Source organism: Tetrao urogallus (assembly GCF_951394365.1).
Source record: "Tetrao urogallus genome assembly, chromosome: 2".
Taxonomy (NCBI): Eukaryota; Metazoa; Chordata; class Aves; order Galliformes; family Phasianidae; genus Tetrao; species Tetrao urogallus.
Genome location: NC_136814.1, coordinates 48,548,134 through 48,562,653, shown reverse-complemented (window position 1 = coordinate 48,562,653; position 14,520 = coordinate 48,548,134). Strand labels below are relative to the sequence as shown.

Genomic DNA, 14,520 nt, shown 5'->3' with positions numbered 1-14,520 from the left:
TTGGTGATGAACATGCACATTTTACTGGTTGCAAAGTGACTTAAATAACAGGCCCAGGTTGTTGGCATCTTTTAGATCCTTTATTAATACAATAATTTTACAGTTTAATAATTTTCTACATATCATTTCATGTTGAAAATCATGTAGAGAGATTTCTAAGGAAAGATGTGCAGTGGTCAGATAGCAAGGGCGTTTTTAAGATCAAGGTTTAGAAGCCTAGTTCTACTAGGTGCTGGACATATTCTTCCTCTGAACCTCCATTTATTTCAGTCCAACTTGAACATTCAGCCTACATTTTTGGACTTTTACCTCAAGTACACTGTTGCAGATAGCATAAACATGCTCTGAGGACTGAATTTTAGCTTGAATATCATCCTCTTTGCTGGGACTACCGTCATGAAGAGAAGTTGAAGGACTTAGTTGCTTAAAGGCCCTTCTAACAGTTGATATGAACAAAATGGTAGGAAAGGAAAGATAAACTGGTACTTCCCAGATAAGTAATCAACACAGCAGTCTTAGCATTTGTAATGTAGATTACTGATTCCTTCCACTTGCAGTGATTTTTATACTGTCCAGTTTGCTGGGACTTTAATTCTGAGAAATGATTTTTGTCAAGTGCTTTCATGTTTACATCTGACATCTTATAGGATCAACTTCCTTCAGTCTCTTGTTGCTGAGCATGGACAATTTGATGAACTCCTCTGCAGTTTTTCAGAGTGGATTAAGCAGTTTCTTGCTGAACTACAATCCACTTCAGAGATAAACACAGCTGATCAAGAATTAGCTGCATCTCACAATAAGGTAAATTTCTGGATGTAAATATTAAAGCCAGACAAATTGTACCATGCATAATGTTATTTACCAGTCCTTGAAAGCCAATACTCTGTTGTGGTCGCATACACATTTCTATCATTTGACCAGACTAAAACAAAATTATAACTCTGAACTGTGCTTTATGTAATCCATTAAATAGTAGTTGTTTTACTTGCAAATTCAATAATAGAATGTTTTCTGAACCTTCAGTTGCAAAAGGAAATGCAGCCCTCCTATTTTCTTTCTTTCCCATAGAACCATTCAACGGAAATTGAAAGTAAGAAACAGCAGTTACAAAGTCTGAAGGACCTTGTAGATAAACTGTGTGTTTTCAGCTGTCCAGAGGACCAACAGACATTGCAAGGGAAAACTGAAGATTGCTTTCAGATATTCCAGGAGGCAAATCAAATAACTAACCAAAGAAAAGAGGCTCTGGATCAGCTGCAGGTATTCCTGGAGCTCCATAATGCTGCATCAAAAAAGCTCCACCAGCTGAGGCAGACAGTGGAGAAAACAGGAAATATGGACAAAGCTAAATCGGAATTACTGGAGAAGGACCTCCATGATGTTATTCAGTCTCTTAACAAGCTGGAATCTGTTGCCATCAGTTTGGATGGTTCGCTTACTAAGGCCCAGTATCACTTAAAGCATGGGATTTCTGAGCAGAGGACCTCCTGCAGGGCTGTGGTAGACCATCTGTACTTAGAACTGGAGGCAGTTCAAAACCTGCTTGGAACAAAACAGAGTGAGGCAGAAGCTCTTGCAACCTTGAGAAGATCTTTCATGGAACGGAAAGAAGAACTGTTGAAGAATGTTGAAGATACTGAGGAAAAGGCTGACAAGGAGGGCCTAAGAGAAGCAACACTGCAAGCCCTCCAGCAAAGGTAAAAACAATATTAATGCTTGTGATTGGTACTTCTTTATGTTTGGATGGAGGAAGAACATGAACACAACATTCAACAAGTCCCTCAAATCTTTTATACTGAAATAACAGAGAAGAAAATCTTTGTTAAAACACATTATTTTGTTCAAAGGAATACAAACTCCCAGCAGTCACTAGGAATCCCATGCAAAATAGATGATTCTCTCCATTCAGAATTGAAGACTGCTGAATGAGTCAAAACACTTATTGTAATAAAATACTCATGTAAATATTCTATGATATTTACAAATGACAGTGTGTGGTGAAGACATGTATTTCTACAGATTTGTGTAGCTGTATATGTATTAGGAAAATCAAACTCTGAGCCCAGTTGTTACTTTTATTTCTTTTCCTGATACATTTTATCTTCTGAAGATATTTTAGGAAATACTAGAAAAATTGAACTTTATGGACAATAACTCTATGAACAGCTATTTCTGTCTTCCTTACCCCTCTTTTTTTCTCACCAGAAAGGGAAAATGAATAAATTTGTAACCTGCATTTTAACTTACAGATTGAGGATCTTTAACCAGTTGGATGAAGAACTCAATTCTCACCAGCATGAACTCCAGTGGCTCATGGACAAAGCAAAGCAAATAGCCCGAAAAGATATAACTCTTGCTCCTGAAATTGACAAAGAGATCAATCATTTAGCATCGCTGTGGGAGGATACCAAGAAAGTTATACAGGAAAAGTAAGTAGTGAGCAACGAACAAGGAGAGGTTTCTTGTAGTGGGGAAAAGAGACCCGTTTATTTGAGTTTGACTTCTTGCCATATTAACCTGTATAAACACCAAGAATAGAATAAAACATATTCTTCTATCCATTACCTGAACAGAAATAGGCTGTTCTGCGGAATGGAAGGTGAGGAAGGGAAGCCTGTTTTTAGCAGTGGATTATTTTGATCTCAGTGCAACAGGGATGTAGAATGCAATGTTTTAAACCTGAAGGGATGCTCCCAATAATTGGACTACTAAATGTTAATATTCTAAATGTTGCTAACTGTATGCATTTTATTGGCTACTCCAAATGTGTTCCAGATTGCATTCTGATTCCCTTATGGTGAATTGCTACATCTCATTCACCTTCTTTCAGAAATGTGACAATGAATTGTGCTAACAGAGCTTTTTCCATTACAGAAAGGAGCAGTCCTGCATTCTTATCGATCTGATAAAGGAGTATCACGGCTTGAAGTCAACAGTGATGAAAGTCATAGACAGCGCTGACAGTGCTTCAGTGATAAAGTCCATTTGGAAGGATCGTGAAGATATCAGGCGAACTTTATCAAAGGTAACTAGATTTTCATTTGAGGGATTTAAATCATCCTTGACTTGAGATTAGCCTTAGGCCACCTTTAAAATTCCTTGAATTTACTGTCAGATCTTGATGTTCAGGATTTAAATTTTATTGATTCTGGTGAGGAAAGAATATATTCCTTTTTAGTAAGGTCCATGAAGGAATATTTCATTGTTGCTATTTTAACATTTTAGGACCTAAAAGAGCAAAATGTTAATAAATAGAAAAGGCATAAGTTATCTGCTCTTTATATAAAACATCTTATGAAGATATTTTGGTCATAGTACGAGGATGTATTTCCAGTTAAAATACTTTAACCTTTTTCCATATTGGGTAATTGGTTGGAATGGTCAATGAAAGAAAAAGGCTGACTGGAATACTATTGCAAAAAGTATTGCTGTTTCCTCAAATGCAAATCTGGCTCTTATATCTGTCCCTTTCCTTAAAGATACTTATTTGAAGTGATATAATGTTAACACTGACCATTGAGCAAAGATAAGGAATATGAATCCCTTTATTCCATTCATTTCACTAAATCATATTCTTAACATTATAAATCACTATCTAGCTTGTCAGGAATAACAGCTTTGAGTTAAATTCTTTCCATTGATTTGGAAAGTAATTTTATTTCAAAGCCTACTAAGCTCTTCATTAAAAATTCTTCAGTCACACCTCATTCTAAGTTGTGCATATTTATAGCATCTTTTTAATAGACATTTTAAGTAGAACTGCAAGATGGAACATAGCTTGTCTGTCAAAGAAATATGTGAAAATTCATGTCTCTTTAAAATGAGACTATTTCTGTAGAGAATGCCTTGCTACTGCAATGGCAGCCTAAACTAAACCTGAAGTAGTTGGAGCACGAAAAGTATTTTGCACAACTCCTACCATAATAACCTAGGAATGGCCATATTGCATCCAGATTAGTAGCTGATCTGTTATATATATATATAAAACAGATCAGTGTTAGATATATATATAAATATATATATACACACACACGTGTGTGTGTATAGTTATATGTGAGATACTAAAATCCTTTTTCAGATAACTCTTCTAGAAATAGGTGCTTTAAAGATTTCCTCAAGCGTAACACTGCATATGTAGTAGCTCTGAGGAAATAACTTTCCATGATTTTGTCTAATTCCTTTCTAAACAGGTTTGTACTGAATTCTCCTGAGTATTTTGTACTGATATTATTTGTGGTTCTAAATTTTGTTTGTGACACCCTCTGTTTGCTCTGTTGTAATGCCAGAACTGACGCTAAGTACTGATAGTAATATTAAATATTCAGTGAGATGTTCTTACTCTTCAATTTTAGATGTGTAGATTCTGAAGAATAAAAGAATACTTAAATGAAATTGTTTGCCCAAAATCCCATTGATTGCTTGTTATTTAGCAGGAAAAATCTGAAATTCATTACTCCAATCTGTGTGATAATAATTGATCTTAAAAGAACAATTCTAACATTTTATAATTTGTATATTGTGACATAATTAAGCATTAGATAGTATTAGATAGCAAGTTGAATGAAAATCATCAAATGTATAACATATGCCACAGCTTGAGAGATGATGTCTGGAGAACTGGATTTTTTCTTTCATTCTTCAACTCTTCCTTAAATAAGCACATATTTACATCCACAGCACGAAGCCGCCAAGAATGATCTGAGTGATAAACAAAAAGATCTGGATATTTTTACCAATAAAGGAAAACATTTGTTAGCAGAACTGAAAAAAGTGCAAAACTGCGACTGCACTGTGGTGAAAACAGATATGAACTCTACAGTGGACAAATGGTTGGATGTAAGAATCTGGTGTTTTTGCATGGAATACAGCTTATAAGTTGAACAAAGGTTGCAGTACTTGTATTTTCTTAGGACTGAAAAGTGTAATTTTTTGGTCAATTTTACTCTGAAATATATCTTAAAGGGCTAACTGTAAGGTTTTTATACTCACTGTAGTTACAGTTGTGAGATACTTTTCCTGTATTTAAAAAGTATGAGTGTAAGTGTGACAGATCATATATTTATAGATTTACTCAGTGTACACTTACGAGTGTAAATTTGGATTGTATTCTTGCTGGTATTACTTCATTCAAATAAATTGGACAAAATAAAATGCTGTAATTCATAAGAAGCTGGACCATAAAAGATGTGCCTACATTGAGAGACAACAGTATAGCAGATAAGCTAATATTTTACCTTTTCATATTTATACTGCTTTGTGCTTATATCACATAAGAAAGGTAAGTGTAGCTGTTTTAAAAAGTTTATTTGAATATAAAACTCAGTGAAAACCATAATGTTTTAGAAATAGACGCATGATTTTTGTTCATTTTATGATCCAGGAAACTAAATTACAATTCATAATTTAGAAATAGCAGTAAGAGAATTATTTTGCCTAGGCTTTCTGATGCACTTGTCTTACAATTGACTTCAAAAGAAAGAAATCTAAAAGTAATTTTTGAATGGTATTAATGTATTCCCCTTTCTTAAAAGGTGTCAGAAAGGATTGAAGACAACATACACCAGCTAAGTTTAGGGGTGTCTCTATGGGATGACATCCTGAAAATTGCAGATGAAATGGATGGATGGTGCACTAACTGCATTTCTCATCTGAATGAAGGCATCAGCAACTTGAGTAACAGTCTGAGAATGGAGGTCATCCTGAAAGACTTTCAGGTGCTTGCTCATAAACTGCCAATAAAAATGTCCTGGGTCAAATTCTCAAGTGATATCAGGCATACAGATAATGCTGTGCTGTTGTAGACTAGCGCGTTCCCTATCAAGCAAGCAGGGGTATCACTAATGCAGTGGCTAGCTGATGAGACTCCAGCCCTTTTTTGAAGCTGGCTGTTTCTAGCAGAAACCAGAACAGCACAGATCTTACTCCATCTAAGTTATTTTCACTCTAGCTCTATATGAGTATGTTTTTTTACAATGTAAAAAATTTCAAAGAGCCTGGCATTGGACTATGGAATTGTGTGGAATTGGAATATTGGAATTATGTTCCAATAGAAAGTGCTGGAAATTTTAGACTTTATCTGAAGTTAACCAAAGATCAATTTCTAAAATCTCAGCTTAGAATGTAGATTGTCCAGGCTGTATTCTAAAAGTTATAGTGGACTGAGGTACAGATTTTAATGTCAGTAACATGATGTCCTTCTTTCCTAATAGTGTTAAACACTTCCAGAAGTATAACAAGCATTCAAGAAGTGTTCTGCCAGTTCTGGCTTGAAATGTATAGCACATCACCCATAGAATGAGTATTATTCTACTTCATTTGAAATAATGTCCTTATGAAGAAGTGCAATAAGTACAACAGAGTATTACATGGTACTAAATCAGGTTTTCCAAGGACAAACATTGTCTAATATCTTTCTGACAACCATAACAGTTAAACTACCTGAATTAATTACCATTAAAATTGATTTGAAGTGAGAGCAGCTAACACCCAAAACCCAGGTATACCTGATTCACAGGAGGGCCAGAATAGCAAAGGGCATCAGGACTGTGCACAGATTTGCAGTCATAGAATGCACAGTCCATAACACAATTTTTCTGCTGTCTTTTACAAGGGCCATTTAGCAATCAGAAATAGATGAAGGTGGATAGAAAAAATTGAGCGTACCTCTCACACACTTCATAGCACTGCTCCATTTTTCAATTAGTCAGCTAATGTTGTATGTTCCTAGCACAAAATACCACTGGAAGGTTCCACTGGGGCTAGATGAACTTCTACTATTCCAGCACAGAAGTGAAGTAGTTTAAACCTGAAATCCATAGTCCAATTTTTTAACTGGAGTGTCCTGTTGGATTTTTATAGAAATGAGTCTGGGTAATCTGAACCCCCCCTGATTTCTTGCCTAATACTTCAAAACTACAGTTATACAAATAATGATTTTCTGTTTCACAATGCTATTACTTCTTTAATAAATATAATATTTCTTTGTAATTTGGATTTATATGACTGCAAGAAATATAATGTCCTGATGTGTGAGTGTGTATACAACAGCATTTTTAAGTTAGCTCTTATTTTTAATTTTTGACATTTAGTTCTGTGTCTATTTTTTTTTTTTTTTAAGCTCCATTCTCCTTAATTAAAACCAGATGGAATGTGTTATACTGTGCATGACATTAAATGGAATCTAACAACAACAGTAGATTTTTCCAGTGAAATAAACAATGACATTGCCATTTTTATTCAGCCTTATTATTTATGATACTAAAACTATTAGAGCCTTTTAAATATTGAGAATGTGTATGATTATTTAATAGAGAGGAAGAGATCTCTGAAGTAAGTCAAATGAAGGAAAAGAAATAGGAGTGTTTTAGTGAAGGAAACCAATAGAATTGTATTTGCTGCTAGTTGCTAAATACTGGTAAAATGAAAGGCAATATAACAGTTAATAGAGCAGTCTTCTGAAGATTTTAAACCTTATAGTATGGTATGAAACTTTGACTAAATCTCTTTGACAGTCTCAAGTCAAGGATAAAGAACAGAAGTTGGAGCATCTTAGCTCTAAAATTTCAGAACTCAAAGAACTGACTCATAGTCAAGAGCCTCCTGCAGATCTCCAGGTAAAACAAAGTTCTTGTGATTCACAGACTGTTCAAATGGCTAAGAAGAAACTCCTTTTGAAATTTCTGTCTCTCTTGTACTGTCTTTTTCTTTGAAGGCGACAGACACAACACTCTGTGGGCATCAGTTTGTTGTATGTTTTTTTCCATATTCTTCATTTTAGACTTTTCTGAAAAAGAATGCCATGAAATAATTGAACATTAGAGGTGTAAAAGTATTTTTATCAAGTCAAAATTGAATAAGTACCTCAGAAGGTAGCTGGACAAATCTGATTCAGATAATCTCTACAATGTACAACCTTAAGCCAAATCATATGTGAGCACAAACACATTTTGCCTCCTTAAAATAATTATAATGCAGTGGAAGTATGTGTATTTATCAAACCAGAATTATTATTTAGTAGTATGAAATTAATGCACTGAGCTAGCTGTTACTAAAGTGGAGTAAAACAGGTCACTGAAAGTGAGCTGTTGAACTTTTGTGACTGGCTAGGTCCATATTTTGGGCACATGCAAAACAACTATGACTATTTTAGATGTTAGATTTCAAAAGGAAATTGGTATGCAAGATCTAAGCTTTCAGTATGTCAGAAGTATTAAAAGATAAACTGACTTCTGTGATTTCCACAGATATTTCCAGAAAAATGTAATAATAGACAATTACTTTAAAAATATGTATCAGATTTTAACTGAACATAATCTAACACTCATGTCTTGTCCATATTATGCAGTGATCATAAACATTAGCCTAAATTACAGAACAGAACCCTGCAGTCTGACGATGTTCAAACTGTGTGGAAATGCTTATGTTCTCCTAAATGTTTCCTTTGTGTGAGCAGTTCAGAAGCTTCAGATTTAAATTATGTTTATAATAAATTGAATATCTGATCACTCATGACACAAAACCTAGAGCATGTTATTTTGCAAATATCTAATTGCTGAATGTGATAGATATAATAAAATGTACATATATACAGTAGAATAGTTGTAGATACGAACTTATGAGTTTTTGGTTTACTTTTAATTGGTAAAATGTACACAACCAACATCTGCTAGAATTTCATATTTTGCAGTGGTTAAACTTATTTACGGGCAATATTCAAACTGATTTTTTGTGTTGTTTTCAATCTTAATCTGCTTTGCACTGAGATTTTTTAAACCTCAGAGCTCTTGTATCTCACTAAGATATCTTTTTACAGAGCTAGTTGTATTTATGTTAGCAGTATTCATACTCTTTATAAATGACAAATTAGTAAAAGAAAGAAAGCTGTTTAATATTTCAGACATTGATAATAATTCAACAGCTTGCACTCTGGCTTTTCAGAAGTTAGGATCCCTTTCTTGGATCAATGTATATCTAAGATTTAATCCTGAATTTTCATTTTATATTAATGTAAGCATATTTAGATATGGAACACATTATTAAAGTGTGTAACTTTCCTACTTTTTATTTTATTCAATAGATTTTCACTAATTATAATATGTATTTTTTTTAATTTAAATGTTTTAAAAATTAACACTTTGCTTTTAGTTTATAGAGTCAGATTTAAGGCAAAAACTGGAACATGCCAAAGAAATGTCACAGACAGCAAAAGAGATGCTAAAAGATTTCAGTTCTCAGAAGATGCAGTTACAGAAGTTTATTGACAAGATGACACACTGGTTAATAGAAACGGAAGAGACACTTTTAAGATGCTCACGTAACCTGGACCCTGAAGCTCTAAATCTAGTAAAGGTCAGTGCTGAAGAAAATGAACATACTTTTTTCTTAATGAGATTAACTTGGTTTTTTGTTGGAATTTTTACTAGCTAGGTACAACAGTTAAGCTTTATATTTCATTTTCACTTGATAAAAAAAGTACATACCTTAGAGGTGTATTTGTGACAAACCATGCTGAGATTTTTTCCATTATGAGCTTGGGTTAATGCTGATATACCAGCCAATTCGAATTCAATTTGATGATGAATATTCTTCTCTAGTCCGACAAAAACTTCCTTTCATTCAGAAGTCCCAGCAAATTCCAATGTTATAGTGCATCTCAGGTGTAATTCCAAACTGTGCTGAAAACTATTATTGTTATTCAACATGCTTTACACTTGTTATTTTAAAAATAAAATATCAAGCCATGTGAAATAGCACTTTCATATTTCTGTGCTGGCTGTTTAGTTTCAAGAATTCCTCTCATTTAGAAAATTCAGGAAGCTTGATCCAGTACTTCTGTTGATTATGATTAGTACTTGTAACGCACCATAAAAGGAAAGAGCATAAAGGAGGAGAAAGAATGATTGAGAAAGTAGAGGGCTCTATTGTTTTTTTACAGATGTCATATTTGTGTTATAACTCCATTTTCAGGAAACACAAAAAGACCTGCAGCTCCAGCAGAGCAGCATTGATTCAACCCGTGAGAATCTCAACAGACTGTGTCGCAAGTACCATTCTGTAGAGCTAGAAACTCTTGGTGGCACTGTCACTTCACTAATAAAGAAGTATGAAGCTGTGAATCAGCTCTGTTCCAGAACACAGGCCAACATACAAGAGTGCTTGGAAAAACATTTCCTCTGTGAGTCTTCAGGCTTGCTAACAAACCGTTAGCCCACAGTCATGAATCATTTGGGAGCCTGCCTGAGTTTCCAGTGATGTCATTTGCAATTATAACGTTATTTTTGTATGCAGCCTTTCAAAAAGTTAACAGATTGTCATTTCCCATTTGCTATGAAACCAAGCATTATACAAAAACAGAATTCAACTTAAAATATTTCTGAAATGCAAGCTTACTTTCTTCAATACCTATGTATGTTGCTGCTTCATAGTCTCAGATTCTCCTGTTTTAGTATTCATCTCTACTACACACAAACACTTTGAGTATTCGCCAGTTGGAGATTTATTTAGCCAAATGGACGTAGTAAGTCCCCATCTGAAGAAGTTCCTGGGCTTCCTGACAAATCACTGGAGAGAAACAGGCAATTTTATATCTTAGATATTAAGATACTAACCTAGATGTTTATCTAACGTTAAATTGGAATAAATAGCAGCCTGGAATTGTCTGTCTTTCCCATCAACTATAAAGAGAAGCCCAGTGTGAGTATTCTATTTGGATGTTTTGTGAATTGTGCTACCCAAGGTCACTGAAGACAGTGAGATTCGTCCTTTTAGCTTTTACTTGGGGGACCAGATGGATAAATTAAGTGGGAAAGGCAGCTGGATCAACAGTATTGTGATAAAGATGCTTTGTAATAAAAATATAATCTTTATTCTTTTTTATTAAATAGATACTATGCAAGAATTCCAGGAATGGTTTTCTGATGTGAAGGCTGCAGTAAAAGAATTATCTGACAGGTCTGGAGATAGCAAAGCCATAGAGGCAAAGCTGCATGATTTGCAGGTATAGTTAAAAAATCAAAAACCAGTAACAAGTGATATAACTATGCATAGATATCAAATTTTCTCTCTTAAATAATTTGTAGAAACCATCGTATTCAATGATTTTATTTCTGAAAAATAATATAAAAATAAATCAACACAGCAATGCATACTTTAAAGGAAATACAGTGGAAATTGTTTACTGTTCTGAAAGATCGGACTGAAGTTTATGTATAACTGAATCATTCTTGTTTGTGATTTTTATTGTTTCATTTTATTTGTTTTGCATTCATTCTTTTCCTTTTTCTATTCCTTCTATACATTCTACTTCAGATGAACAATGTTGTGTCAAATATAGCCTGTATTGATTTTTTGCAAGGATAGAGAACAAATATAGCAGACAGCTAATGTAAACGGCTATATAATATAATATATAATATTTTTATATATTATATAAATATAATTTTATAAATATATAAAATATATTATAAAATTATATATTATATATAAATATTCTATAAATATAATATATAAACAGCTAACGTAATTTCTAAAATACCTATTATTTTCAGCTTACTTCAGAGAAGACAGAACTACTTTGTGATACGAAAATTGAGCTTTCTGAATTGTAGCACCACTTAAAACACTTTATTTGAACTTTCTACTTGGAATTTTTTCCTCACCAGACATGGTTCTCAGCTTATTAAAATCTAACCGCTTCTAATATAAATTTGGCTTGTCTTTATTAAGTCTTGAAAGTTTAAACAGTGTTCTTTCACCATACAGAGTGTGCTCGATTCTCTTAGTGAGGGGCAAAACAAGTTAGATGCTGCCTCCAAGGAAGGAGAAAACTTGTACACTTGCTTACCTCAACCAGCTGTGATCCATATTCAGGAGCAAGTAGCAAAGTCTAATCAGAACTTCAAAGAATTCCTCAGTCAGTGTCTGAATGATAAGCAGGCTCTGGAAGCTTGTGCCTCATACCTGGGAAGGTGAGTTGCAGATAGACTGCATGAAATTTTCAAGCTGTAGAAATACAATTGCGATTTACTGTTAACTAATTCTGTTTGCTCTTTTTCTTTGGAAATATTTAACAACAAACAAAAAGCAGGTCATATATGAGGAAGAATTGTGAGCTCATATGATCCCAAATAAATAATTGAAATCTCAGTAATTTAAATACAATTTCCTGCAATGAAAAAATGAATTTTCAGGTTCTGCCTGGATGTTTGAAGATAGTGTGTGCTTTCTACAAAGCATATGCCTGTCCTATACCATTCCAAATGAACATATTTCCCAAAAAGCTAGTAAGAAAACATTCTTAATTTATCACTTTTAATTGGAATTTTGAGGGTTTAAATGCTTTTAAGTATAATTAGATTCAAAACTGCCGCTAGCTGAAAGCAAAGTTAGTGTAGCAATAATGGGTAAGAGATCAAGATGAGATGACATGCCTTCATATAAGTAAAAAGTTTACAATCAGGGACTTGGGTGCAGAGCATACTGAGTTGAGTTCTCAATAGTCTAGATTCCACTTATTTTGACAGTGAAGCTGAAAACACAAAACTTCAGGTACTGTATGTGTCAGTACTGAGTAAAAGCCCATTTCCATCTGTTTGTTCATTTGTCTCGGACAATATCATTATAAGGATTTGGGAATATTTTTTCTTTTTTACTGTCTTCATTGAGTCTAGTAGTAAATAAAAGTACTGCCACTTTAAATTTTGAAGGCTGCTTTTCTCATGCAGTTCCCATGATTTTCCTGAACGTTTTTAGAGAGTTGCCGAATATTTTTAGATTACTAGTCACTGTGGAATTATGTTTTGTACAACTCCTATTCGCTAAGAATGAAATTGATACCTAGCTTTGTTTTCTCAGTCTTGTGGATACTGAAAGAACTGAGTTAACTTCTTACTAACTTCACTCCCCTCAAGAAATTAAGGGAATATTTATCTAATCTGTAGCTTTGAAGAACAGCACAAGAAATTCAGCCTGTGGATACATGACATGGAAGAAAGAATGAGCACAGAAGCATTAGGAGAGATCAAAGAGCTTATTCCTGAGAAGAAAAAGGAGGTGCAGAAAGTAGAAAAGTTTCTGGAAGAGTTGCTGGCTTCAAGGTACATTTCTTAATATACTCTTATTTTTTTCCTCTGTTAAAAACATTTAGTAGAAGGAATAGTAAAAACACATCATATCCATTTATAAAATTTTCTTTCTTTCTGTTCTGTGAAATTCATATCTGACCAGATTAGTTGGATCTGATATAGTTGAATTTGTATTAAGAGCTCAAATAGCATCCACATCGGCAGTGAAATATTTCTAGAATTCAGACTTAGCCAGTGGGTGATGAAGTAATTGCCATTTTTAGTATACTGTGGTTTTACAAACTTTTTAAAATTGCTATTCGGTTTGTCAAGATATAAAAGAAATAGCAGTAAAGTAGTTCAAGTGGTAGTCAAGTAGTTCTTGCCTCACAACACGCTAAAAGGAAGCACTCGGTCACTGTCTACTTGAGCCTGATGTAAGACATTTTGGTCTGATGTAAATTCCTGTAATCATAGGTTATCCGGAAGTTTGAGATTGAGGCTGTGTAAGGCCAGAGTTTTAATCCTTTTTACTGAGCCTTCTACCCAACCCCAGATTCAGTATCTAATCCTAGGCAAATGGCCTGACCATCATGCTTTCCCACCTAAGTCTATAAACTGCTGAGAAGCTTTGGAAAGTGCAGAAAGGTAGTAACTCATGCAGAACTGGAAGTCTGAGAGCCATAAAGAAAATAAGTTAGCTTTTTATTTAAATGTGCAAAAGAAAGATTTCGGTATCATAATTTGGAGCATCAAAATCTGCAATAAATTGCCCTATTCACAAGTAAATATATGAATCAGTATATAATATTTCTTTTAAATCTCTCCCAGCTACATTTTCTGTTAACTAGGATCTCTAACACTGGTGGAGTATGTGATTATGTGAACAGTCTTCGTAACTTCTCATAGTTGCTATAACAATGTCATATGCTTTTTGAAACTGATTGCAATCTCAATTCTTTCTTTCAGGGAATCTTGTGAAAAGCTGGCCCAAATTGCACAGGCTTTAAATGAGGAAGGACATGGCGCAGGAAGGGAAGTGCGCCTGGCCTCTCAACATCTCACCAATTATCAAAACATGGTCAAAACTGTCAAGGAGAAGCTGCGAACATGTCAACTTGCACTCCAGGAGCACCTCACTTTGGAGGAAGCACTACAGAGCATGTGGTCATGGGTGAAAGAGGTTCAAGAAAAACTGGCCTTGGCTGAGAGTACAGTTGGTAGCAAAGCCACGCTAGAGCGACGTCTGACACAAATTCAGGTAAAGAATAGTAGGACTGAACTTTATGTATCATCAAGATTATAACTATGTGAGGGCCACATCAATGGAAGAGGAATGGTTTTGTTTTGTTTTGTTTTGTTTTGTTTTTGTATTTTTGTATTGTATTTTACACTGTTATAAAGAAGATGATTTGAATTTAAAACCACCTTAAACTGGGAGATGCAATGTGAGAAACAG

The 14,520-nt window shown here is 34.2% G+C and overlaps 1 protein-coding gene across 1 annotated transcript in view; it reads left to right on the top strand.

Moving 5' to 3' along the window:
- The window catches only part of LOC306958740 (nesprin-1-like), a gene marked incomplete at both ends in the record, with an annotated part of 192,381 nt that overhangs the window by 56,685 nt on the left and 121,176 nt on the right, over window positions 1-14,520 (top strand). The window contains 13 exons of the mRNA XM_079550331.1: window positions 648-801; window positions 1,069-1,697; window positions 2,250-2,429; window positions 2,875-3,025; window positions 4,678-4,836; window positions 5,532-5,714; window positions 7,512-7,613; window positions 9,145-9,348; window positions 9,967-10,174; window positions 10,884-10,996; window positions 11,761-11,966; window positions 12,939-13,094; window positions 14,031-14,322. Of these exons, the coding sequence (XP_079406457.1) occupies window positions 648-801; window positions 1,069-1,697; window positions 2,250-2,429; window positions 2,875-3,025; window positions 4,678-4,836; window positions 5,532-5,714; window positions 7,512-7,613; window positions 9,145-9,348; window positions 9,967-10,174; window positions 10,884-10,996; window positions 11,761-11,966; window positions 12,939-13,094; window positions 14,031-14,322 (2,737 nt within the window). The remainder of the gene's footprint in view (window positions 1-647; window positions 802-1,068; window positions 1,698-2,249; window positions 2,430-2,874; window positions 3,026-4,677; window positions 4,837-5,531; window positions 5,715-7,511; window positions 7,614-9,144; window positions 9,349-9,966; window positions 10,175-10,883; window positions 10,997-11,760; window positions 11,967-12,938; window positions 13,095-14,030; window positions 14,323-14,520) is intronic.